The 24,721-nt window shown below is 40.9% G+C and overlaps 1 protein-coding gene across 7 annotated transcripts in view; it reads right to left on the bottom strand.

Moving 5' to 3' along the window:
• Positions 1–24,721, bottom strand: part of rapgef6 (Rap guanine nucleotide exchange factor (GEF) 6) — a 138,480-nt gene that overhangs the window by 83,577 nt on the left and 30,182 nt on the right. For 3 of the 7 annotated variants that reach the window (XM_027273313.1, XM_027273315.1, XM_019272564.2), the window contains exons 1-2: positions 2,495–3,523; positions 931–948 (exon numbers count right to left, since the gene is read on the bottom strand). In XM_027273313.1, coding sequence (XP_027129114.1) covers positions 931–948; positions 2,495–3,055 — 579 coding nt within the window. In that variant the 5' untranslated portion in view covers positions 3,056–3,523. Of the gene's footprint in view, positions 1–930; positions 949–2,494; positions 3,527–9,913; positions 9,984–17,967; positions 18,236–20,408; positions 20,493–24,721 lie in introns of those variants that run through there. The other 4 variants (XM_027273316.1, XM_027273317.1, XM_027273314.1 and 1 more) reach the window with 4 other exon arrangements.

Raw genomic sequence — 24,721 nt, 5'->3', positions numbered from 1 at the left:
GGTTGCAAAAGTGGAATTTTGTGTTGCAAAATTGATTTTATTTTTCTCCATTTGTAACATTTCCACATTTTAATTATCTATTCTTTTGCAAAAACATGACCTTGCAACATTTCACTCTACAATGACGCATGATTTGAATCTTATTTCGAGTTGACTAATACAAGATTGGGACGTAACTTGATGTGGGACTTTCCTGACAATGTGGGAAAACTGACTGTTGCTATTATGTATCACTTAACCACCAAGAGTACGCTAGATGGCCAAAGATAGTGGTTCTGGTAGCTTGCAAATAATGAAATCACAAAACAAAACACGTTTTCATATCGGACCCAAATTTGTGGGAAAACCTAAAATGATGCTGTCATGAGTCGTCTCAAACCTCTGTCTTTGCCCTGTCACGTTTAAATGTCAAAACAAACCGCCCCTCCTCCATTGTTTACCAGTCAGTTGTTGTTTCCAGCATGCATCTGTTTATTCACAGTTAGCCCTTCCTATCTACCACCCACAGTGTCATGTGCATGTGTGTGGCAGCCCAAAATTACCCGCTTTTCCCAACACTGCCTTTTTCTAAACAACAGGTGCCTGTATCAGGAGTGACACACACACACACACACACACACACACACACACACACACACACACACACACACACACACACACACACAAACACACACACACACACACACACACACACCCCAAACACACACACACACACACACACACCACACAACACACACACACACACACCACCCCACAACACAACCACTCTGCAGAATGTTTTTGTAATTGATTTTGACTTGCTGCCATGTCCACACACACACACACACACACACACACACACACACACACACACACACACACACGAAAAGATGATGGAGCAGAGATAGACCTAAATGTAGGAAAATATATTCATTTTGTATGTTGTCCTACCTGGTTGTTGACATAATCCTGAAGACAGCAGAAACATGGAAAGAGAAGAGAAAGAAACAAGATACAGTCATAAAGGGACGGTATGCAAACTGTATGTCTGTGTGTGGTGAGAGTAAAATGGGCACAGGCTGGGAGATCATATTCTTCTAATCTATATTTTCATTTAATAAAAGAAAAGTGAGCATGTCGTGAGCCCCATTCAGTCACTTAACGATGACTAGAATATCATACATGTCAAAGAACATCATCTCTTGTATTAGGGATGTTCTCGGTTTTAAATCTATCTAATCCTGTCTTCCAATCTTTCTCAAATATAATGATGTAATCCCGTGTCTTTCATTCAGACTGTTTCACTTGTCCTGCTCCTCTGGAGTGCTGCCGTGTTAGCTCGCACATTGCTGTGTTTAGCATTTAACAAAATAAATGCAGGCGCAATAAAAGAATGCGGTGGGATTCAGCGACGCTGAAGGTTAGAAAAGGTCATTTTAAAAAGTGGAACAATCACCAAGAGACTACAGAGGCACATAGGGTTGGCGGAGGACACTTTAAGCTCTCCATTAAGACCCTTTGTAACGCCCGAGGGAGCTTTGTATGAGTTGGGAAAAGTGTGCATGTGAGCTAAGTGCTGAAGTTGTGTGTGTGTGTGTGTGTGTGTGTGTGTGTGTGTGTGTGTGTGTGTGTGTGTGTGTGTGTGTGTGTGTGTGTGCTCTTGTGACTGTGTGTGGCAGAGCGTGGCTTGTGGTGATTAGTCGAAACAGTAACTGACACACTGCTGGCCCTTGTGATCCTATCAGATGGAGGGAACGTCATGCAGAAGGGGACACATACTGTACATACACACTCAGTTTCAATACTTGTCTTAACAGACTTTGTTTCGGCGAAACGCAAGCAGAAAATCCTGCCAGTATCAAGTGGCCTTGAGAGAGACCTAGTTTGTTTCTCCCTACAAAATTCTCATGTATATTATATCGAAAATGTAGGTGACATAAAGTCTCTGACTTTTATCTTCATTGTGAGAATGTTCTTTACCAGTGGGTAATAAATACAAACTGTCAAAGGGCTTTTCCACCTGTTTTTGTGGTTTCCAACAGTACTTTTACATTTGTTCGTTATATTTCTACCACAGACCTTTGATGAGACTCTACAGATCTTTGCACATGTAGACTGTGCACTAGTAATAAGTATTATAGCAATAGTGGTAGGATTAGAGTCGAAACAGAGGTCACTTTTCAGCTTGTGTCATCTGCCACTGCTGAGAATGAAAACTCTAATTAGTCAGGATGTTGACAGGTTTCAGAAAACTAGACTTATGATGAAGAATTTATTATAAGGATCTATGAAGACAGAACATTGCTGCTAAAACCTAACCAGATACATGCGTTGAATCAAAGGAATTAAGTGTTAAGGGGTTTAAAGTTTACCTGTGTTGTGTTTAAAAGTGAACATGTTAGTGCACACAGGATGAAATGATGAATCAACCTGAATGCCTCTAGCAACTGGATTTGACAGAACTAAAAGAGCGCTTTGTATTATCTTCTGCTGATAGTTGGGGTGTTTCTCCTACCGTGTTGTGGCCGGTGGGTTCTTGGCCGTCTGTGATCAGTTCCCGCTCTCCTCTGGGGTTGACCCTCCTGAAGCGTCGTCTGGACCTCCGCTGTGATCCCTCTCTCTGCAGAAAACTGTCGTCCCCCTCGCTGCCGTTATCCACCTGCAATACACAGTCAATACCCTCCTCAGAATAACAGCTTCTACGGGATTTGCGCCCACAACCTTCAGGTGTGGTGTCACAGCTGGAAGACTGATCCTCACTGTTTGAGACCTGTGAGCACAGCTCAGAGCTGCTGCGTTTAAATAGTTCAGACTTTTGGGTCTTAGGAACAGAGTTCAGATTTGTAAATTCCAAGTTCTGGTTCTCAAATTTCGATTTCTCTGTTGTATGATCCAACTTTTCTGTCAAGTTCTGAAAGTCTGAGTTGTGATCCTTTAATGCGTTCCCTTCCTTTTTCCGTGGCTCTGCTTCATGCCCTGGAGCTTCTGAGATCTGGTCCTGCTCTTCTGCTGGCTCCTGGTTGAACATCCAGTTCTTCCAGAGCGCAGAGAGCCGGTGCCAGCGGAGCACACTCATCCGGACACAAGGACGCGATCAGAACAAAACATACGAGCAGGAAATACCATTGAGGGGACGAAAAAAAACCAGCAAGGCAACACTTCTATACAAGAGTTGAATAGAAGGGTTACATCCAAAGTTTAAAACAAGGTCCAAAATCCTCAAGGGTGCCGCAACAGTACATCCTTTGAAGCAAACATCCAGAACAAAAGAAAGAGAAGAACCAAACTAAAGACTGTGCCTCTTTTTGTCTCAGATATGCGAGAGTCGTCCTCTTCTGAGGGCAGGAGAGTTCAGGACAGAGTTCAGCTGCTCAACACGTTGCATACTGACAGACTTACTCACATGCTTGCTCGCTCCCTCCCCTCACGCTGTCTGACACGCGCACAGAGCATACACTGAACACTGAGCTTCCTCCAGGAAGCCGTAAATACACAAATATCCTTTCCAGGCAGAAAAAAAAAAAAAACAGCACAACACACAGATTCCGGCCATACAATTCGCTCCCCGTGGGCTTTTTGTACCGTTCTGTTGTTGCAGGAGGAATTTGTTTACTTTCTCCGTTGCTCAATGTTAAGTAAGTTAATGGCCTTATTATGTCAGTAAATTCCAAATACGTTACCCAGACTTGAGAACACATGCTTTGTCACTTGATTTTTTTATCTTGTTTCAACTTTTGTTTTTTGTTTTTTTCCTCTTACAAATGAATGTTTTAATGATTTATTGATAGTTTGAATATTAGTTTTGCACTAGATGAAACAGAAAAACTCAATATCTCGACTCTACATGTTTCTGTTATGTTCTTTTTCTTCAGTATTGTTTTCTTACTAAACATGTCTGTTAAAAGAACTCCAACAATTAAACTTTGTATTTTTATAAGATTGTAAAACTCCAGGACCTGTACACCTTCAGGACTCCTAGGCGTGCAGGAAAGATTGTGGCAGATCCCTCCTACCCCGGACACAAACTCTTTGAGACACTCCCCTCCAGCAGGAGGCTGCGGTCCATCAGGACCAGAACCTCACGCTACAAGAACAGTTTTTCCCCATCTGCTGCTAGCCTTATCAACAAGGCCTGGAGCTCTTTTGCTTTTTTACTATAAAAAAACATACTGTATATATATATTTATACTGTTATATTTTTACGACACCAGAACAAATTCCTTGTATGTGTAAAATCATACTTGGCAAAAAAGCTGATTCTCATGATGTACAGTTTTCTTTTTTTTTTTTTTTTTAAATCAGATTTTCACATAGCTTCCTTTTCAGTCCCCAAGACTCAGACTCAGAAACAGATCTGATGTGTAAAAGCAGTTCCCCGTATGCATCTGTTGAAACCCTCATTTCGAAAAAGATTTTCTTTGTTGTACACGTGTCCGTCTATTTATGTATCCATTCACCTATCTGTTGCCATCCTATCACGGTCCACATCATGTAGCCATGAGTCAGCCTGAACTCCTCACTTGGCCGTCGTGTTGTGCTTAAGGGTTTGTGGTCAGCTGTGACTTTCAGCAGTGAACATCGTCCTTGCCTGTACGCAGAATATTGATTGGGTGATAAAGTGAGACTATCCCTGCCTGTTGCTCAGCCTTCCAGTTTTGTCAGTGTGTCTGTCAAAGAAGCCAAGAGCTGAAAGAAATTAACAGCATCCATCTGCTGCATCTTCTTTCCACTCCTCTTTCCATCTGTCCCTCTTTTTTTCCCCCCCAAACATATCTTTACTTTATCGCTTCTCATCTGCATCATAAGATTGCGTCATAGTGAACGTACTCTTACAACGCTTTGTAAGTGACCATTGTGTGTGTGTTTCCCCCATGAGACCTCAGGTCAGTCATGTGGATTCACAGAAGTCTTCCATACACAGACCCATGATCGTCAGAAAGAGTTATGAGGAAATATGACTACTGTGCTTGTGTTGAGACACTAGAAGACTATGAGCTGATAGGAAATTGGTGCTTTGTCTGTATTCCCAAATGCACACCTAAAAGCCATGAAAAGACTAGGATTATATTTCTCAAAGGCAAACGTCACAGAACTGTTTGATTGAGTGCTGCACATGGATCAGACAACAGCTTGAAAAGAAAACATAAGATGCAAAGATGGACCCCTGGTCATTGCTGAAATGGGATTCAACAGCTGCTTTGGGTTGAAATAGACAGGAGGAACTTCATATGTGGGGGTTCTGTTGCAATATACAAAATAACTACTGCATCGTGGGTAGTTTAGCTGTAATGGACTCTGAAACAACTGCATGAGGTAAAGTACAGCTATAAAATAAGAAATAACAGTTGTAAAAGTGGCTGCCATTGGTATTCATGTGTCCCTTCCTACAGCAACGAAATGTCATCTCGCCTCAACGAACCTCGTGAGAGAGACACCCGAAATTCTGGGGGGGGGGGGTTAGCAATGTACCAGACTTTCATGTTCATCCTGTGACCATATAACCACCCTTTTGTGTCAACGTATATGTGCCTGAATTTAAAAAAAAACACCTATCCCATGACTACCAGCCTCTTGCCTTTATGTTTCTGACTGTCATGGCCATAATGTGACCATATTTCCTGTTTCCTCTGCCCATGTAAATATGTGAGTGTGACTAACTTCTACTAGCATCTACTCATCAGCCAGTTCACATTCCTCTCTGTTTAACTGATGGTTTGCCTCCTGTTTTGCTTTCTTTTACTCTGTTCATTCATTTCTTACTCCCCTCTTCCTACTACCCACTACTTACTTACTTTCATTCCCTTCCATTCCCACCACACACACACACACACATACATAGACACACACACACTCAAAAACAACCCCACCCTGTCAGTCTGTGAATGTCACTCCTGTCCATCCTGTGACCAGAGTCATGACGACAGCCACAAATTACACTCCCTCTACTATTCCCATGGCCCTAATTAGCTGATTGGCTGCAATGCAGTGTGACTAGACCACAGTCCCTCTGCTCTTGTGTGTTTATGCATTCATATGAAAGTGTGTGTGTGTGTGTGTGTGTGAGAGAGTAGGGGGCATGTTCATGTTTACTTGTGGTGTGTGTGTGGTGTGTTTTTCATGCTCAATGTTACAAGAATTCCTCCGTTTTTCATTCCTGAAGACATCACTGATGTTAAGCATGCTAATCTGCCATTCTGAGCTCTGCCATAGTTCTCTTTGTCTGTTCAGCTCTTACCATTTCAGCTGACTGCGGAGTTTTCCTCCATTTTTACACCAAACAAGCCCTCTGCTGCCTGAAGCCTAACATGCACTGCTGTGCATTAGACGGATTTTACGAGGAAACTGTCACCTGGCAGCAAATGTAAAATCTTTCATTCACTGCATCGATGCTGAATGGTGACTGCAGCAAAAGAGGGACTTTATTTTAATTATTTCAATCATTTATTTATTCTAATGATCATGTGCTCGCAACAACCGTTCACAAAGACACAAGCAGCAGATTAATTTTCTTATTAAAAGCAGTCCTTAGCCTTGAAAAAGAATGTCATTGACATAACTGTGTGACTCTTTTGACCTGATATTAGTTCAACTTGACAACAGAAGTTGCCTTGAAGCTGTTGAAGAATCTGCTGAAAATGTATTAAACAATTAGCAGAATCGTCTTCGAACTGGCCTTTCTCAAATGATCATCGTGCATGATTTTTTTTCTGTCCATATTCTAAAAGGTAAGTAAGGTACCATTACAAAAATAAAACAACTGTTATTTTGTAGCACTTAGACCTCCCACCAGTCTTTGACAGAGATGTGCTGTCAAAGCCTCGTGGGAGAAAGTAACCCAGCAGTGTAATAACTACAGAGCGTTTAAGACTTAAGAGTTTTCTTTCGAAAAACTGGAATATCTTTTTTGCCCAGCTATGCGTACAGCACAAATCCCTCTAAATTTGAATCAAATAATCATAATCTTCCAATTTCAAAGATGACATGTTTACCTGATTATGTTGCAATCATAGATATAAAACACAATGCATGCAGTATTTCGGGGATGGAGCCATATGGAAAGCATCTTACCTCTGTCCACTTTTAAACCTGCTATAACTGACCGTTCCTAAGTGTCAGCCCTTTTTTTGCTCTGCCTCGGTCAGCTTTCACCTTTTCTGATATACGATGTGCTTTAATCACATGTTAAAGTTAGCTAATATTAATGCTAAATGCTAGCTAACAGAATAGCTAATACACATCAATTGGTTCTTGAGTTTAGAGGCTGTAGCTCCTTGTTTCTTGCAACTATTAGTTCAAAAGGTGTCACTGCCTACTGATGTACACATATTGAAAAAGGATCGTTGAGTAGGGATGTAACGATACACTCAACTCACGACTCGATTCGAGTCACGATTTTTTGTTCACGATACGATTTTTTCACGATTTTTTTTTTAATCAAAATGAGCTACAGACAAATTCTGACCAAATAAAATTATCTTTTTATTTGTAGGAAAAAAATCTCTCTTTACAGAAACTCTCAAACAGTTTGTGTTCTTATTAGGGCTGCCAGCAAGCAGCTGATCTGACCATTACCTTTCAGCTTGAAGTATGAGCTAACTGAAAATAAAAACAATTAAGATGATAGCTCATTAACCCTTTAATGAGAGTCCACGGCCCCGGGAAACGGTGTGGTCCGGGCGCACCACCTCGGAGGAAATGCGCCCGGCGGGGGCCAGCCAGCGCCGGGGAGAGGTCCCATGAGAGGATCCTCCGGCACCGTGCGGCCGTCCCTGACCCGAGTTTAATCCCCCGGGCAGACTGCACGGAAGTTGCGGAGAAGTTGCGGTGATTCACGGGGATTCACTGACGTTGCGTTGAAGTTGCAAATGGCAACATCGTGAATTCCTGGAGGGTCTGTGTTATGGTATCATTTACGGTACAGTCAGGCCTGACTGTACTACTGCGCATGTGCGTAGGGGTGTGTGTGTGTGTGTGTGTGTGTGTGTGTGTGTGTGTGTGTGTGTGAGACAGAAAGGCAGACGCGGCAGTGGAAGCTGCAGCCACAACGTAACCTATTTCTAACATAAAAAAAAGACGAAAAAGAACTTCTCTCGCATTCGCCAAGAATCACGATTCATTTTTTCTGTCAACCGTTGCGAGTCGTCACGCATTTGTACCGATTTTAATCGTGGCACGATGTATCGTTACATCCCTATCGTTGATTGTTACATGACAAGATCAACACCAGTCTTGAGTCTGTACGGTAAAATTTTAATCTACCACCAGCAAAGCGGGAAATGGTTAGTCTGGCTCTGTCCAACGGCAACAAGTCGGAAACACAAAGCTTACCATGTTGTTCTGTGAGAATTCACATTTCCCTAAATTTCAAACTCTTCCAATAACCTTTTCACTGCTGAAGAATACATTGTGTTAATATGACAACTTTAGGATTATTGATATGACCTAAAACTAAATCATGAAAGAAAACATTTTCAAGTCAACCTATCTTCTTTTCTGCTGTAGAGGAAACATGACTTCCTGTAAATCAGGGGATTTTTCCTGCTTCAAGAACTAGATATAAATTTAGAGGACATAAACATCTAATTGCCTCAGCGTTAAGTGAGCAGAATCACAGTCTGTTTATAGATGCTAAGGTTTCATGATTGTTCCTGTGGCTACAGTTATGGTAGAACAACAACACAACAGATCTCAGATGGGGGTTTCTTTAAAGAGGGGACACTTTTAAATAAGCTTGCAAGGTATTTCCTGTAACATCAGGATTCCCTTGACCTCACTGTTACAGGTCAATGATAACAGATGAGTAACATTCAAGAAGCCACTGAGTCAAATTTGATATGACATCGGTAAAACTGGTGCTATCTGCTGCTTTTTGTGTGAATCTTTACTGCTTATCTCACCTGACCACTTCATTCCCTCACACATGGAGACTCAGGAGTGTATAGATAGATTAGAGCTTTTAGGAAAGAGACTTTGTAAGTACTGCAGCCTTGTGGAGGCAGACAGAAACACACAACATTTATACATAAGTATGACCTGTACAGTCAGTGTGTACACTGAAAGTGTACTTTCAGATATTCTCCCAAGTTTAAAAAAGTAAAAGTTTTACGAGTAATCATACAGATGACTAGCCTTTGCTGGTGGGACTGTGAACTTGTAGTACTGGGGAAAACTACACAGGAAGAGGAAAGTTTTAGAAACGGCATGACACGACTATGACTAACAAAGTTCCTTGCATAAAAAACTACCACTAGACTAAATAGTAAGCTGGTACAGATCTGGCTAAACAGAAAACCTCCTCTTCTGAGTTCAGCAAAAAGAAGCAGAGAAGTGCTCATCAGAAATTAATCTATATTAATCAGGTTCATATTTTGTGCACTCAGCAGTTAGAAAACATCCTTAACACTTTTTATACTCACTTTAAAAGACACACTAAAAACAGATCTGAGGCATGATAGCACTCTCATACAAAATTTCTATTTCTCATCTTATGCATGGGACAATGTGGTATATAAACATAGTGTCATGTGTTTGATTCTGTTGGATGCAATGGTTTTTCTGGACTCAAACATTGCTACTACAAGGTAATTAATGTTTTTATTGGCAAATGGTTTGGCAACCTGTTCTGCCAATGAAGCTCATTTTAATTTGAATTTGAGGACAGAGATACAAAGCATACAGAGAGAGGACATAGAGGCGAAGAACAGAGATGGGGGACACAGAGAGGAAGAAGGAGAGAGATGAAAGACGGGGAGAGAAGGGGTGAACAAGAGAACATCACATAGGGAGAAAAGGTGAAACAGACATCAAATAAGGCTGGAAAAAACAGGAATTATATCAAAGGACAGAGATGGGGAGAGGTGGGAGGATAAAAAGGGGAGGTGCTTGGGGGAGAAACAAAGACAAAGAGAGGGAGGGAGGCAGTGTTTCTACTCACCACAATCATTTCTGACGGCTCCAAAGTGATGCATTCACAGCCTCGTCTGCCCCCCAGCTGCTTACCGAAACTGTAGAGAAACACAACACACAAAATAAGTGTGAAGCCAGAAACAAACCGAAGGCAAAGATAAGACAGATCACGCACACCGACAAAGGAGAAAGATGTAGTCAGTCACATTTGCCCACCAACAGATGAACACACACATTACAAACCACTGAACAGAAGTAACAGAACAGAAATCAGAACAGTTGTAGGGTTAAATGCAAAATGATACTAAGGGTTTATTTAAATAATGTATGTCTTTACTGTCAAACATCTGTTTGGACCAACACTTCAGGTACTTCGCAAAACGTCATGATCACACTGCTTTTTGGGAGATTGATATATTTGATATGGACTAGATATAGATTTAATTAGAGATGACATAGAGATGTGGTATATGACTGTACTCCAGCAGCCTCCCACTCAAGGTAGCTATCCATCAGTAGTAACAGTATGGCAAACATTTTAAAATGGTAATTAGCCAAGTTTTATATTAGATAGTAAGAACGTCACTAAGAACTATAGTCAAAATGACTAGTCAGAAATCATTCGGGCTCTTCTCAAAATGACATTTTGAGAATAGTGCGAATGTTCTAACAAACTCTCATCTTTATAAGCTGTCCTGTATGTGAGAGACACTAGAGTCATACCAACTGTTTGTTGGTATTAGAGTAGTACAGTTGAACAAACAGTTTGTGGTTAAGGTCTAACCACCACTGAAAGAAAAGAGAGTAGCGATCAATAACCCCTCACAGTCGACACCTTGGCAGAACTCTGTCCACAGCCACAAAAAACACAATCAGTGCTAAACCAAGTGTGATCGCCACAATAAATATAATCCTTAGAGAGACATGTTGGGAACTTTTATGCAAGTCTTGGCATTCATCACACAACTGACCACAAACAAAACCCATGGTCACTTCACAAATTAAATGTGCGAAACATATGCAAAATTATTTAAAAAAAACTTTTGGCCCAAAATGCAACTATAACATGATAATACACCAGAAAGAGATGGAGGGAAATCAAACGTTTGCATTTCATAGAATCAACATATTTTGTTTAAACTAGTTTAAAAAAAGTAATTTGTGCAACTTGTGTGGTGTCACAAGTGAGAATGGAAAACGAGGAAAATGTCACCAGGTAAACTAACTCCTCTGTTTCAGGACAACTGTTGAGACAGATTAACACAACAAAGTCCCTAATGTGAAGTTGTCTCATTCACAAGGACTATTTTGGACCGAACATGATCAGCATCAAACAATGGGAGTCTTTGTCTGCAGGCCTCACAGGTTTAACTCCAGCCGGCTCGGCTGATGGCAGTTGTTTCCTCTGGTAAGTGGGGAGGAGAGCAGCTGATGCTGTGGTGACACCATGTGGGTCAGTCTGCTCTACAGTCGTCACATGGAGATTCCGCATGATGTGATGAATGTGTTTCATAACAGTAGGAGTGATCTTATGTGAACATGATAAGCTTCAACATGTTTCCAAAACACGCCCAAGAGAAACCTTCAGTGGGCTTTTGTTTTTTTTAATTGCGAATTCTTCATTACAAATCTGTTAAGCCCACAGCTTCAACTTGCTGGCTTTGTCTGACTAACAGCACAAAACCCAAAGACATCCAGATTGCTACTGTCTATGACAAAGAAAAGCTGCAAATTCTGCCATCAGAGCAGCTGGAACATGTTTGGTCATTTTTAATTTATTTCTATTATTTTTGTAGGGCTTTGAGTCTTTATTTGAAAGTAGCAGCTGAAATGTGACAGGAAGTTGGGGAGAGGGTTAGAGAGGCTGACATTATTTACTATTAACACAAGTGCAAAGTTCACAATGTGATGTCTGGATACTCATAACTGCTTGTTAGATTTAATAGCCACCTCTCCCTCCTCTTCGTCTCTTGTGATGGTCTGTTTTTCACCCCTCTTTTGAGTCTGGCCACTCGGAACAACACTTTTCGGATTTCGACTGTGGTCAAAGAAGAAGTCTTATGAGCTAGTTCTGTTCGAGCATGACCAGAGCCTTATGACTCAGGACATTCAGTACAACCCACTACATGGATAAATGCATCTCACACTTTAAAAAATAAACTGCACTGTCTCCAGGTCAAATCCCTCAACACGTATGCTAGCTGGCACAAAGCTCTTCGGATCATTTCTCCTCTGAATCATTTAAAGCTTCAAACTATGAATGCAACAGCTCCTCTACAACCTATGCCTCTTGGCATCTACAAAAAAAAAAAGAAGTTGGAGAAATCTCTTTACACGTCTTTGAAAATTCCCTCTGTTCCCACTGTGGATATCTGTGTTTATACATTTGGTATTCATGTGTGTCTCTTTGTTTCCCATGACCTGTCGAAGTGTGTGAGTGTGTGAGAGACATCCCTGGCTGAACAGCTCAATCACTGTCTGCGGTGATCCCTGAGAACAGACTGGCCCGCGAGCATGTCTCGCTGCATTTGGCAGGCTAATAGTGGTGACTCAGCATTGTTTAAGGACTGGAGGAGCTGCTGGTTTTAATTATGGAAGTGTGCTGAGGTGGGAAACGGCCAACTTTCACTCTCACATCTCCTCTCTGGTTACGTTCTCACAGTGTGTCTTGCATGTTTGCTCCAACTGGTTTGAAGATTTTTGCTCTCCTCAGTGGTTTCTCTTCTTCCTCCTTCGTATCTTCCTTCCTTTGGTCAAGCCATCTCTAAATATTTCTTTTTTTTTTTTTTACCTCCATCTCTGCGACTCCATTCACTTTCATTCACAAATCCCTCCTGTTGTTATTCCTTGGCTTCCTTTCTCGTGTCCTGTAAACTTTACTCCTCTCCCTTTTGCATTTTATTTTGCTTTGCTGTTTTCTTCCCCCCTCTCTCTCTCCTCATCTCATTCTGCATTCCCTTTCATCCATTCCCTCTTTCTTCTTACTGTTGGCCCTTCCTCTCTCTGGGTAAAAGAAGCAAACTTTCATCTCATCCCATCCTTAATCACAGTTTCACACCTGCGCAGACACTACTCTCACAATTTCAGCCTTGATTCAGAGCGCAGATAAAAGCCTGTCTTTATAATGTGTTGTGATGATGGAAACGATGAAAGTCTTTTTTTTAAAACCACATTTCTGGATTGGATGAGGATATATTCTTCAGACAGACATATTTCTTATGAAATACCAGAAGGAAGTGGTTGCAAAATCAAAGCTTTGGTGCGTTTTCTTCTAAGGGATGAGCAATATACACAGCAGCTGGAGTTCAAGTAAAATGCAATTGGACGAGAACGACGACCATATTGTGGCTGGAAACCGTTCCCATTGTAGCTGTACTAGGGCCAAATTAGCTGTGAGAGGATTTATTTGACACTTCACTGCTGCGTGCACTCATGTTCAGACTCAAGATTCCCCAGATGAGGTGAAACAGAGGTTCACCTCAGAGCATCCATCCCTGCTGATGCAGCCTTAATGCTTTTTGGCAACACAATTAAGGCTGAAAGAATTATATCAGGTTTTCTATAGGAAACTAAATAATTCACTAAATGTAGAAAATATGAAACACTTTCATAAAGTGCACTGGTCAGGTGAATCCAGGGACAGTAAAGCCGTTATCTTGTAGTATTGAATTTTAATACTTTTTATAACATTGACAGAGGAAGAAGCATAACTTAGGGAGGGGGTTTTCCAAGTACAAAATAGTGAATACAACATTCATGCATCTATTGCTAATTTCTTTGTATCTACATTATTTAATGAGGTGATATTTTATACACCCTCCTTCGGGAAATTCGGCTTTTGCTTGCCTCCCTGTATGGAGGTCAGAGGTCAGTGTCAGCTGCAGAAAGCATTCCTAGAGCTGTGAGGGGTTTACTGTCATCTGTCAATGACATGTCAATGAGGAAGATGCTTGCCAACACATGGGCCAAACCACCAGGTCCACCGGTTCAAATTCCCCAAATTGTTTCACAGCACAGAAATTGGGTGTTTTTTTGTTTGTTTTTTTATATTATAAACTGAAAAAAAAGAAGTGTATGGCCCTGCATCACAAAGCCTGGTGAGTGAATGGATGAATATAACAAAATTCATACTGTCTATACAACAGCTCCCCACCAGAACGTGAACACCCAGGCATGGCTTTAAGTGTTCCAGGGAGGAATGCAGTCTGCTGGGCTCAGAGTTGCTCTCAGAGCCCTTAGCCTGGAGGTCAGCCCCGACTCTGACAGATCTCTCCACACTCCACTGAGGCGAGACGCATGGTCCCTGTCAGCACCGCACATGCTCTGCCAAGCCTGTCTCCTCAATGTGTGTGTGGGTGTCTGTATTGTCTTCCCGCAACACGTCTCACTGTCCTAAACACACACAGTTTGCTATTAATAAAGGAGCTGGAGGAGAACTAAAATGTGTGCCTCATGTACGATTTGTATGTGGATGTGTGGACAAAAAACCTCGGCGTATCATCCCTTTGTTTGCTTCTTTTTCTGACCTACTGCATTTCCACAAAAGACTAACAGACTTGAGTCACATCTGAGATGAGATCTTGTCACACTCCAGTTCTTCAGCAGTTACTGTTTATCTCTGCGTGAACTAATAGAAGTTTTATTTGATGTGAACACGTTTCTTAATGGGTAAACCTGACAAAGTTGATGTAAACTATGTTGTATACTCTTACATCATGAAGAATTTAAGAACATTTTCTCAAGATATGATGTTAGTGAATGTCCACAACATAACTACAGTATGTTCATACCTACTTAGAATATCCGAGTAGTTTATTCAGGTAGTGCCAGTTCACAAGAAACAGGACACAACATTTTAATGTCATCTGGAAATTAAGGAGCAAAAAAAACATCTGCAACTCATGCAATCAGATCAAAATAGACCAAATTACTGAGACAATTCAAAAGGAGACTACTTACTTTGCCAAACTTTGTTACACTGTTACACTCAAGAATCAAGACCACAATGCTACTTTGGCATCTCCACACCTATAGATTATTTATAATGACTGAAACAATTAAGTCTTGGACCCTTTGACAAAAACCTCAAGGAATCTACGACTCTCACAGCATCATTTAGTTGGCTAAGCCAAATAAATAAGTCATCTTTTGCTGGAATGGAAAGCTCTTCCCACAGCCCCGAAACTGTCTGTGCTGGATTTCAGCAGGTGATGATTTCTCTCTTCTCTTTTTTCTGCAGAAACAAGTTGTTGGCAGAGGGGAGAACAGGTTCAGCCCCAGTCCAGTGACAGCTGCAGCACCCGAGGGCAATAAACCATGACAGCCAGCACAGAAACTGAGGCCACACACACACATCCTGAGCTGGTATCCAAACCCTGGTAAAAATCTATGATGTGAGCAAGAATGCAAAAGTCATATTAATAAAATTCAGGGATCTATAAAATAATCAAATGACATGAGAATAGAGTACATATAAAAGTAGGCTTTGGAATCTGCAACAAATACTTAAGTTGAAGTTACCTCATGGTGTATGCATTAAGTTTTTGAATATTTTAATCATTCTTTTCTGTAATTAAGATTGTTTTATCTTATAATTTACAACTGATTTAACTCAGTGCAAGAATGCACGTTTGTTTTTTTACAGATTGATTGAAGTATAATGGCCATGAGGCATGTGACAACCACAACCACACTGAAAAGATGCCACATAAGATTACAGCTGTTGCCTCTTGGGTCTTGGGTGGCTCTGTAAAGGTGATAGAAACTATCACACACACACACACACACACACACACAGTCGGTAGGGGCTGTGGTGCTTCAGGTAGTGATAAGACATAATCTAGAAAGTCCAGTTTCATGTGTTTGAAAGCTTATCAGATGCCAAAACACTGCATAGTGGGTTCATAACGGTATAAAACAGGATTTTGCAACTCTGAGAAAGTCAACACCGCAGCAATTATGTTACCTTTCGACATAACCACAGCGCAACAGAAATAGGACGTTCACATTACCAAAGAGGCCTGTGTTATTTCTCACAGAGCTATAGTCGATGTGAATGCTCTAAACTCTGCACTTCAAGAAAGTTTTGGTTTTGGCCAACAGCAAAAGCTTCACTTCCAAAAAGACAAGCTACGTGATGTTGCACAGTACGTAGGCAGCAATCTTTGAGTGTAATCCGAGTCAGTAGAATGTTTGAGCAAGTTTCGGTCAAAATTTAAACCCAAATAAAGATCTTGGCTGGTTTGGCACCCCATGTTTCCATGGCAATGATGACCAACAGTAAAGAAAGAAAACCGCAGACCACATTCTAATACAGATACACACACACACACACTGATTATTGTACTTCTCAGTACGGCCGTTCTCCCTCTCAGTTTTAGTGTTTGGTTGGCTAACGCTGACCGCTCTGACTCACACACACACATTAAAAAAGACTGAAGAGCTGGCCAGTAGTCAGTTCTACAGACAGACCACCAAGGCACACACACCCACACACACCCCCACACACACAGAAAACTGCCAGACAGACTCCAAGGAATGACGTAGTGGGTCATTCAGAAACATTAGGATTCATTTGCAAAACAACGGGGCGATCAGTTAAGCATATCAGAGCACTACAGAGCACCTCTGCCAGCTGCTGCTTAACTCCAGTGCGAATGAGTTAACGTATCCTCACAGCTTAGGGAGAGATAACTATTCACACTTGGCTTGAACGTACATTCATCACACACATAGATTCACTTGCTCTTATCTTTATTTTCTTGCTGCGCCGCAAGTTCCCAGAAAACCTGACGGAACAGAAAGTGAGCCGCGTTGTCAGTGTTTCTCGTGCGGAGCTTCAAGGAAGTAAAAGTTTCAGAGAAATTGGTGATTTATGAACAATGCTCCTTATTACAGCACATGTTCGGGGTTAGATAATGTTTAATCAAATCCAAAATACTCTCAAATCCATACTTAGCTCTTATTAAATCATGTGCAAGTAACTAATGTTGTGATTGACTACAACTCAAAGATTCAGTTGAGATCTGCGATCACATGTTGGTGGATGAGAAGCCAGTTTTTAGTGGTAGCTACTAAATGAAACAGCATTTATATTAATTAAGGCAGCCTAATTAATTTTCACAATCTGGAGCTGAAAATAAGAGCAGCAGATGCACAATGTCGATTGGTCTTCTCTGACTTTTAGACCTGATTTTTCACAAACTACTTGGCAAATAATAAAAGTCCTGATTAGACAAGGTTAATGAGCAATGACAAATCAAATATTGGATTTTCAAAAACAGTTCAATTTCTCTAGAGAAGAGACGCCACTCTGTTGAACTACAAAAAGTTCACTTGATGCATCATACAGTGGATGGCTTGGAGAGAGCTGTTTACTCTATAGGAATTACTTATAATTAGCTACAACTGGTATAATCTACTCCTGGTGACTGGCCATTAACCAGCAGTCAGCACCACCTATACAGAAAATAAGAAGCCTGCTAACATTACCAGCATGTTTCCAGACAGTGGTACACGTACCATAGTTTTAAGGACCAGTGTCATTGAAGATACATATAGAGTTTGGTCTGGCACACAGCATGTGTTCCTGTGGCGCATCCAGATCAGAATTTCACTCACATGATTTCCCCTTTCTCCCATTGTTTCTGTCACTCTTCACTGCCCTCAAACTCAACTAAATCATGTCAGCACAAACATTTTAACCAACAGCCTAGTTCACGTCAGACTCACTTAATGTTTTACTGTAAAGTGAAAGAGGAGTCTGTTTCTCTTTAAGATAATCAGAGTAGATAAAAGTGGACAACACACAGGAGTTGGCTGTGTGTTTTTTTTCAGAGCTGTGGGGCCCGGTGGTTGTAAGCTATCCTGCCACAGCGCCGTGGGGAATTCCTGGCTATCCAGTTGGTTAAATGATGGCAGGCAGGAAATGGAGCACGCTGGGTTGAAGAATGCACGGAGAAAGAGAGAGAGGGAGTTTTGAAAAATCTCGAACGAATTAGCCCCGCAATCACGGTTACATTACAGCGACAGCCTCCGAACTTAAAAAACAACCAAATCAGCAAAAACTTTAAGATCACTAACCAGAAACAGGAATTTTTAGGGTCCGCTTCTTTGGATTCTTTGTAAGTGAAATTATATCCAGCATATTATCCACAATGAGGAGAGGGGGAGTGTAATATTCCAGTAATCCAGGTTTAGATCCAAGTGTGTTTGTTTTGAACAAGCCAAAAGTTTTCCTTAGAAAGCAGAAGTAGGTGACTGTCAAGCCCTTTAGTTGGTCTTAACTGAGGGAGGAGTGTGTGTTCCCTCCCGCTCTACTCTGTTCTGTCTGTCGGCTCCAGAGAGGTGTGTGTGTGTGTGTCTGAATGTGTGTGTTGGTGTGCCTCTGTGTGTGTAGCCTGCTCATTTCCTGCCTGGATGTGCTTCTGGGCTCCAGGCGGACAGGCTGCTCAGGAACACATGGCCAGCCACTGTTCTGCCAGGGGTTCCGCATTCCACACACACACACACACACACACACACACACACACACACACACACACACACACACACACACACACACACACACACACACCCCGCAGTAGCTCCCTCTTTGACCCGGTCCTTGCCCCCCCCACCCCCTGCTCCCTCTGTGTACTCCAACATACAGACACATACATACACACCCTTCAGCCCTTTGCAGACCACCAACCCTCCCCCACCCCACCACCCACCCTCTATTATCAACTGATCCACACTAGAATGAACACACACACACAAATTAAGCGCTAGCTGCCCTGAGGTTATTGATAATTGGGAGCCAGTTGTGGCTTTGTGTTGTTGCTGTTGTTGGATAAACTGCCTTAACATCACACCAGCTACTTTTCTCTGCCTGTGAAAAGTCAGTCTTCACTACAAACTGCCACTGCTACATTTACACTGTTTGTTATTTTATTACAGTGATGCAGAGATCAACGTCTATTTTGTTAACCACAATGCTCTAAACAAAAATGCCAAACCTTCCCCATCTCTGCTTTTTCAGTGGAGAGGATCTGATGCTGCTCTTTGTCTTATCTGATAGTAAACTTACCATGTTGGCAAGTGTTACATATGACATATTAAGATGTCACCCAGCGCTTCAAGAAATAGTAGCTGGCATTTTTTAAATTAGTTTTCACTGTTTATTTTTATTTTATTAAAGTTTTATTTTCACTATATTTCACAAACAAATTAATTAATCAAGAAAATGATTTTCAGATTTCAGATTAGACATGAATGAATAAAGTTGAGTTCATGACAGTAAAATTCACGACTTTATACAATTACTTTTCATCCAGCAAATATCTAATCACAGGAAGCAATAAAATTAGATTTTATTATATACCAGCTGGCTCATACAAGGATTTAAACTGTGAAATTCTTTATCTTTTATGACCCAAAACATGTGGTTCTTTTCTTTTTTTATAATGAGTAATGCTGAGGGGTTAACATTTCCATTGCAAAAAACCCCAGAATGTGTTTAAAACAAGTGAAAAATGTACTGTATTCATATAGAAAAGAGATCCATGATTTTCCACGACTTTCACTTAGATCCCCAAGGAATTTATCAAATTTACTATTCCATTTTCCGGAAATTCCATGGCTGATAGTAACCCTGCTAATGTAATGTATGATCATGTGTGAGATCAGACATCATTCTCAATTCATGACCAACTCCCTTTAGCAGGTGAAGGTCCTATTTAGACATGACCACACAGAAGGTACCTGGCCCCTACTTTACATTTCTGGCATGTGTTGCCCCGGTTTCAGTCCAACTACAACAACAGAAAGAAGGTAAACATGGAGCTGAGGGGCGACCTCAAGCAAAGTCACTCAGTTTTCCTTTTTACATTAAATTCTTTTATTTAAACAGGTGCAACACTTCTGTTTTAAAAAAGGTATTCACGGGCTTATTTTGGCATTTTGAGTGGTCTGAGGAGGGGGACCTGATATTTTCTTTCAATGTAGAGATCACATCATGTTCCAGATTTAGCTCCTCTCTCACCAACATTTACTGCTTTGTCCTCATCTTAATATTATAGTGAACTAAATATTTATGGATGAGAATAGAACAATCATGTCATCTCTTCTGCGTGGCTCAACATGGGACTAAATCATACCGTGTGATGTACAAGTGTGAGTGAGTGTGTGTATTTTTGCATGTGCGACCTTTTCATACCTGGATTACAGGTCCGTGACACACCTCTTCCTTTTCATGTTACAGATGAATACACAGACACACACACACACACACACACACACACACACACACACACCCACGCAAAGATAGACATACACACAGCATCTGACAAGGTAAGATGGGGCAGATTCACATATGTCAAATCCCAACTCCTCTCACTATATTTGACACCTTCCTTTCTCACCTCGCCTTGATGTGGTTCTCTCATTTTGTGCTTGTGTTCTGAGAGTTTGTGTGTGTGTGTGTGTGTGTGTGTGTGTGTGTGTGTCTGTGTGTGTGTGTCTGTGTGTTGGTGATTACATACCAGCACCTTGCCAGGTACATGTGCTCCTTGACGAAGACTGATCCAGAGAGCAGGATGTACCAACAGGTAGCGATGGTGTCTGGGCTGGAACAAAGGAAGAGAACATACTGGTGTGAAACGCAGTCCAGTGCTACAGTCTGTGCTTCATTAACACCTCACAGTCTAATGCATTAGGAAACCATGGACCATGTGAACTTTCAACATTTCCTTTTTGTACTTTCATTTCATTGTAGTGATTCCATTTTTGGAAACTTGACCTCACTGTATAAAATTATCTATTGTGACCTCAAGGATAATCCCAGCTTCATGAACTTTTACAACCACAACCTGTAGACCGAGGGTGTTCGAAGGGGATATTGACATTACGGTCGGTTCCTGAGCAATTTCCATAAGAGAAGTGCTCAAGATTAAATCTGTAAAAAATTCAATTCCTACAGAAGCCCTGATTCTCTCAGATTTTTTTTCCCACCATCTCTGCTGCAGCCTCATCTCAGAGCTAGCTTTACGACTTGGTGACAGTTTTTATGTACATTAATTTATTTATCTAAACATACATTTATGGCTGGAATGGCTACAAAGAACAACAATTTGCCCCAACATGCCTGCAAAGAGAACTGAAGGACTGAGATGCCTGGAAGAAAATATGAAGTGCTTATCCGAGCTTTGAATCCCAAGTGTTGCATTTGAATTGGCATAAATGCATTCTTTGGATGTCTAGTCCTATAGAGCCATGATATAATGAGTCATCACAGCAAGGTGGAGAGAATCCGTTAAAGGCAGGCAGTCATGCTAAAAAGGACTAGAATAAACAGTGATTCATTCGACGCAAGCTGCAACATGACAGTCTTTTAACTGAAAATAAACTAATTCAAAACATCAGCCATGCGACCGTCCATGTTATTTCATGTGCACATGTTATCTATTAAGCCCCGACAGCAAGTCTAACTGACTTCATAATAAGCTGGGTGAATGAGTCATCATCTAGCTGAGACGCAATCATACATGAAGAAGTCAGTCAGAGGAGAGCAGACGGTATCTGTGCGTGTCGTTATGAATACACAGACTGGAAACATGGACTGAGAAATGAGGAGTGTTTGAAGCATGGAGATAAGAGCTGCACCATGGTGGGAAGAGCAAACCTTATGGAAAGACTGTAATTTATTTGCCTCTTCTTCCCTGACAAAGCAGAAGGTTATTTGCTTTCTCATCTAACTGCACCCTAAAAATGCTTATTTATCTACAAGGTGACACAGTTGGACAGCTATGGACAACTACCAAATAGGAACTTTAATTTAAGGAAATAAATAACTAGAAATACATTCTGTCATCACAAAAAGGGCTATACAGGCAGGTTATTTAAATGATGTTGCAGTTCAGAAAACTGGTGTCATCTCTCTTCCATGATTAATTACTTAAATACAGCCTGGCTCTGCAAGATCACCACAGGTCATGTAAAGAATAATAACATTTAAAACATAGCCACACATTGTTCAATCTGATCATTAAATCAAGTAAGGTGTATTCACTCAATTCTTGAGTGAAGTAAATCAATTCAATTATAATGCTGCAGACTCTCTCTCTCTCTCTCGGTATAGCATTTCTTCACATTGTTCTTGTTTGATATATGATACCATTTTTAAAAACCTAAAATTTTAGTTATTTGTCCTTTCACTAGGTATTTCTGAGCAATTTTGAAATCTTATTTCCTAAATCAGATTTTATAAAGATGATACTCACATTGTATCCACACTGGGACTGAAAACTGAATCGAGAAAAAAAACGAGCCTGGCCATTTCCATAAATGGTTTGGGAGCTGTGACGGCAATATCAGATTTTCTTGTGCAACTTATCACTTTATGCATTTAAGTGTGATTGTATGATAAATGTTGTATTTCAGTAGTGTTGGTGTGTTGATTCAGCGTCTATGTAGTGCAAAAACCTTCGGAAATACTCAATGTTGGGAAAGTCTTGCCTGATAAATGCATGCTGCACAAGGTGATAAACTTTATATTTTTTGTATGTCAGGAACTGAACTGTTTGTACTACACACAAGAAGCAATAATGGCCACTGTGGTTTTAAAAAAAAAAAAAGAGGATATTTGCAGAAGCTCATGTTTCACCAGAAAGGATGTTATAGTGCTGGACACAGATTTAAAAAGTGATTTCTTAAAAGTGCAGAGAGAAAAAAGCCGCAAATATGACCAACTATGGCCTAACAAGCAAAAACTAAATGTGAGCTGGCTAAACTCGCTCGTGTAACAGAAAGCCAATCAACTGATCATTTATTAAGCAGCAATGTCAAACATTCACTTGTTCCAGTTTCTGAAAAATAAGAAGCTTTTTGCAATTTAAAGTCTGTGTAAAGGCAATTCTGAGATTTCTTTCAAATTACAATAAATATGTTGAAAAATAGTTGCTGAAAACATGTGAAAAAACTTTGAACGTCATATTATTGGAATGTGGAGTTAGAGGTTCAAACAGTTTTCCGTCCAGGATGTTTTGGGCGGTCCTAAAGGATGGCTCGATGACACGCTGAGGCCACCCTGAGCATACCCCTGCACCCCTAGCAGAGAGACAGAGATGAATTCATCTCGATCAGAGTGTTTCAAAGTTAGTCATGTCATTTTCTGAACTCATCTGACACGTTTCAGTCGCTTTAAAATTGATGCTTGACTGCAGACACGCCCCCCCAGTCCTGGTGCTGATGATTTTTACCCGATTTTGGCACCTAATTTTATAAACTTGTCAATATTTTTAATTATACAAATCTGTCTGGGTGGTTAATACCACTTTCTACTTTGGTCTGACAAACTCAGAACATATTCATTCCTACTTTACACAGACTTTGATGATCTATAGTTGCAGTGCAGTGTATTTCTTTTAACGTTCATTCATCTTTTTGTTCCTTTTAGTGTTCTTTACCATTGGATGCTGTGTAGTAAGTGCAGGCTCAACATAAACATGTTGGAAATAATGAGGCCATTATTAACTACTATTATGGTTTCATTGGAAAGAACTTGATTGCTTTCATCTGCTGTCTGCAGTGTGTGTGTGTGTGTGTGTGTAGCAGCTGACTAATTGGACATGGCAGGCTCTTTGTTCTGGGTTAAGGTACTTAAGACTAACCCCTTGGTAGTAAGACAGGAGAGAGTATTGGAGAGGGAGATTTTGTGTGTGTTTATTTGATGGCAGATTAAACCACCGAGTGTCTAATGTGATTCTAGCGAGCATAATACATCAGCAGCAAGTGAAGCCTCTCTCTGATCCTTTCATCTGTCTCTGTCCTCCCTGTTTCCCACTTCCTCCACATCTCAGCTCCCCTCCCTCTTCTACCTTACTTCAAATTCCTCATTCCTCTCCTCACTTCATTTTGTCTCTCCTCCCTCTCTGCGTTGCTATCCTTTCCTCCTTATTTCTCTTTAGCATATCCACCTCTTGTTTTCTCTCCTCCTCTGCAGTGCTCTCCTCTCCCCTTGTGTGTTCTCTTTTAATATACCTCCTTACATCTCTCATTTGCAGCCACTTCCTCCCTTCCCTTCTCATCTTATCAACTACTCTCTCCTTCTTTCGGCAGCCTCTCGCTCATCTCTCATTCCTCTTCTCCCCTCCTCATCAGTCTTCTTGCCTAGTTTTCCTGCGTATGATGCTAAAATGACTTATTTTCACCATCTGACACATCCATCTTAGTATCCATTTATTCACACGCCTCGACAGACAGGCGGAAAGGAAGGCAGACGGGCTATCAGGGGATCTGTCGGCAACACCGTCAGCTCTTGATCAGTGATCTCATCCAGGCAATGGTATCTTAAAAGTGGAGTGGGCCTCAAAGAAAAAAGAAAAAAAACGAATGCAAAAACACTTTCAGCAGAAGCTACAGCTTCAGGTTTTACTGGATAGTTTAAAAAAGGTATGTAAGAAGTAGCACCTATGTTTGCTCCTTGTAATATTTTCTCGTTCAGGCTTTAGTCTGTTTAAAATCATTTTAAAGGACAAATCTGGTGATATTCTACATCGTTCTGAATATGAACAAATCTCACTAAAAGACCAAAACTGATATTGAGATGGTTTTTAAAAAAATAAAATAAAAATTGCACAATTTATAAGTGCCGACTTCATGGCATGGCTCTGACTAGTCATGCAACGCCTCCATTTGCAGATTACACCTCAAAGTCCCATGTGTCCTATAGCACTGAACATGCTTACAGTTCGTTCACTGTAAGAGATGCACTGATGAAATCTATCTCTTGCTCCTATGGAGTTTGAATGAACTTTTTTATAAGTCAACTATTCCTGAGCGAGGTATAACTTGCTCG

The sequence above is a fragment of the Larimichthys crocea genome, chromosome XXII (genome assembly GCF_000972845.2).
Source record: "Larimichthys crocea isolate SSNF chromosome XXII, L_crocea_2.0, whole genome shotgun sequence".
In the NCBI taxonomy this organism is placed as follows: Eukaryota; Metazoa; Chordata; class Actinopteri; family Sciaenidae; genus Larimichthys; species Larimichthys crocea.
The sequence above is the reverse complement of the archived record's forward strand: the minus strand, read 5'-3'. Positions and strand labels throughout refer to the sequence as shown.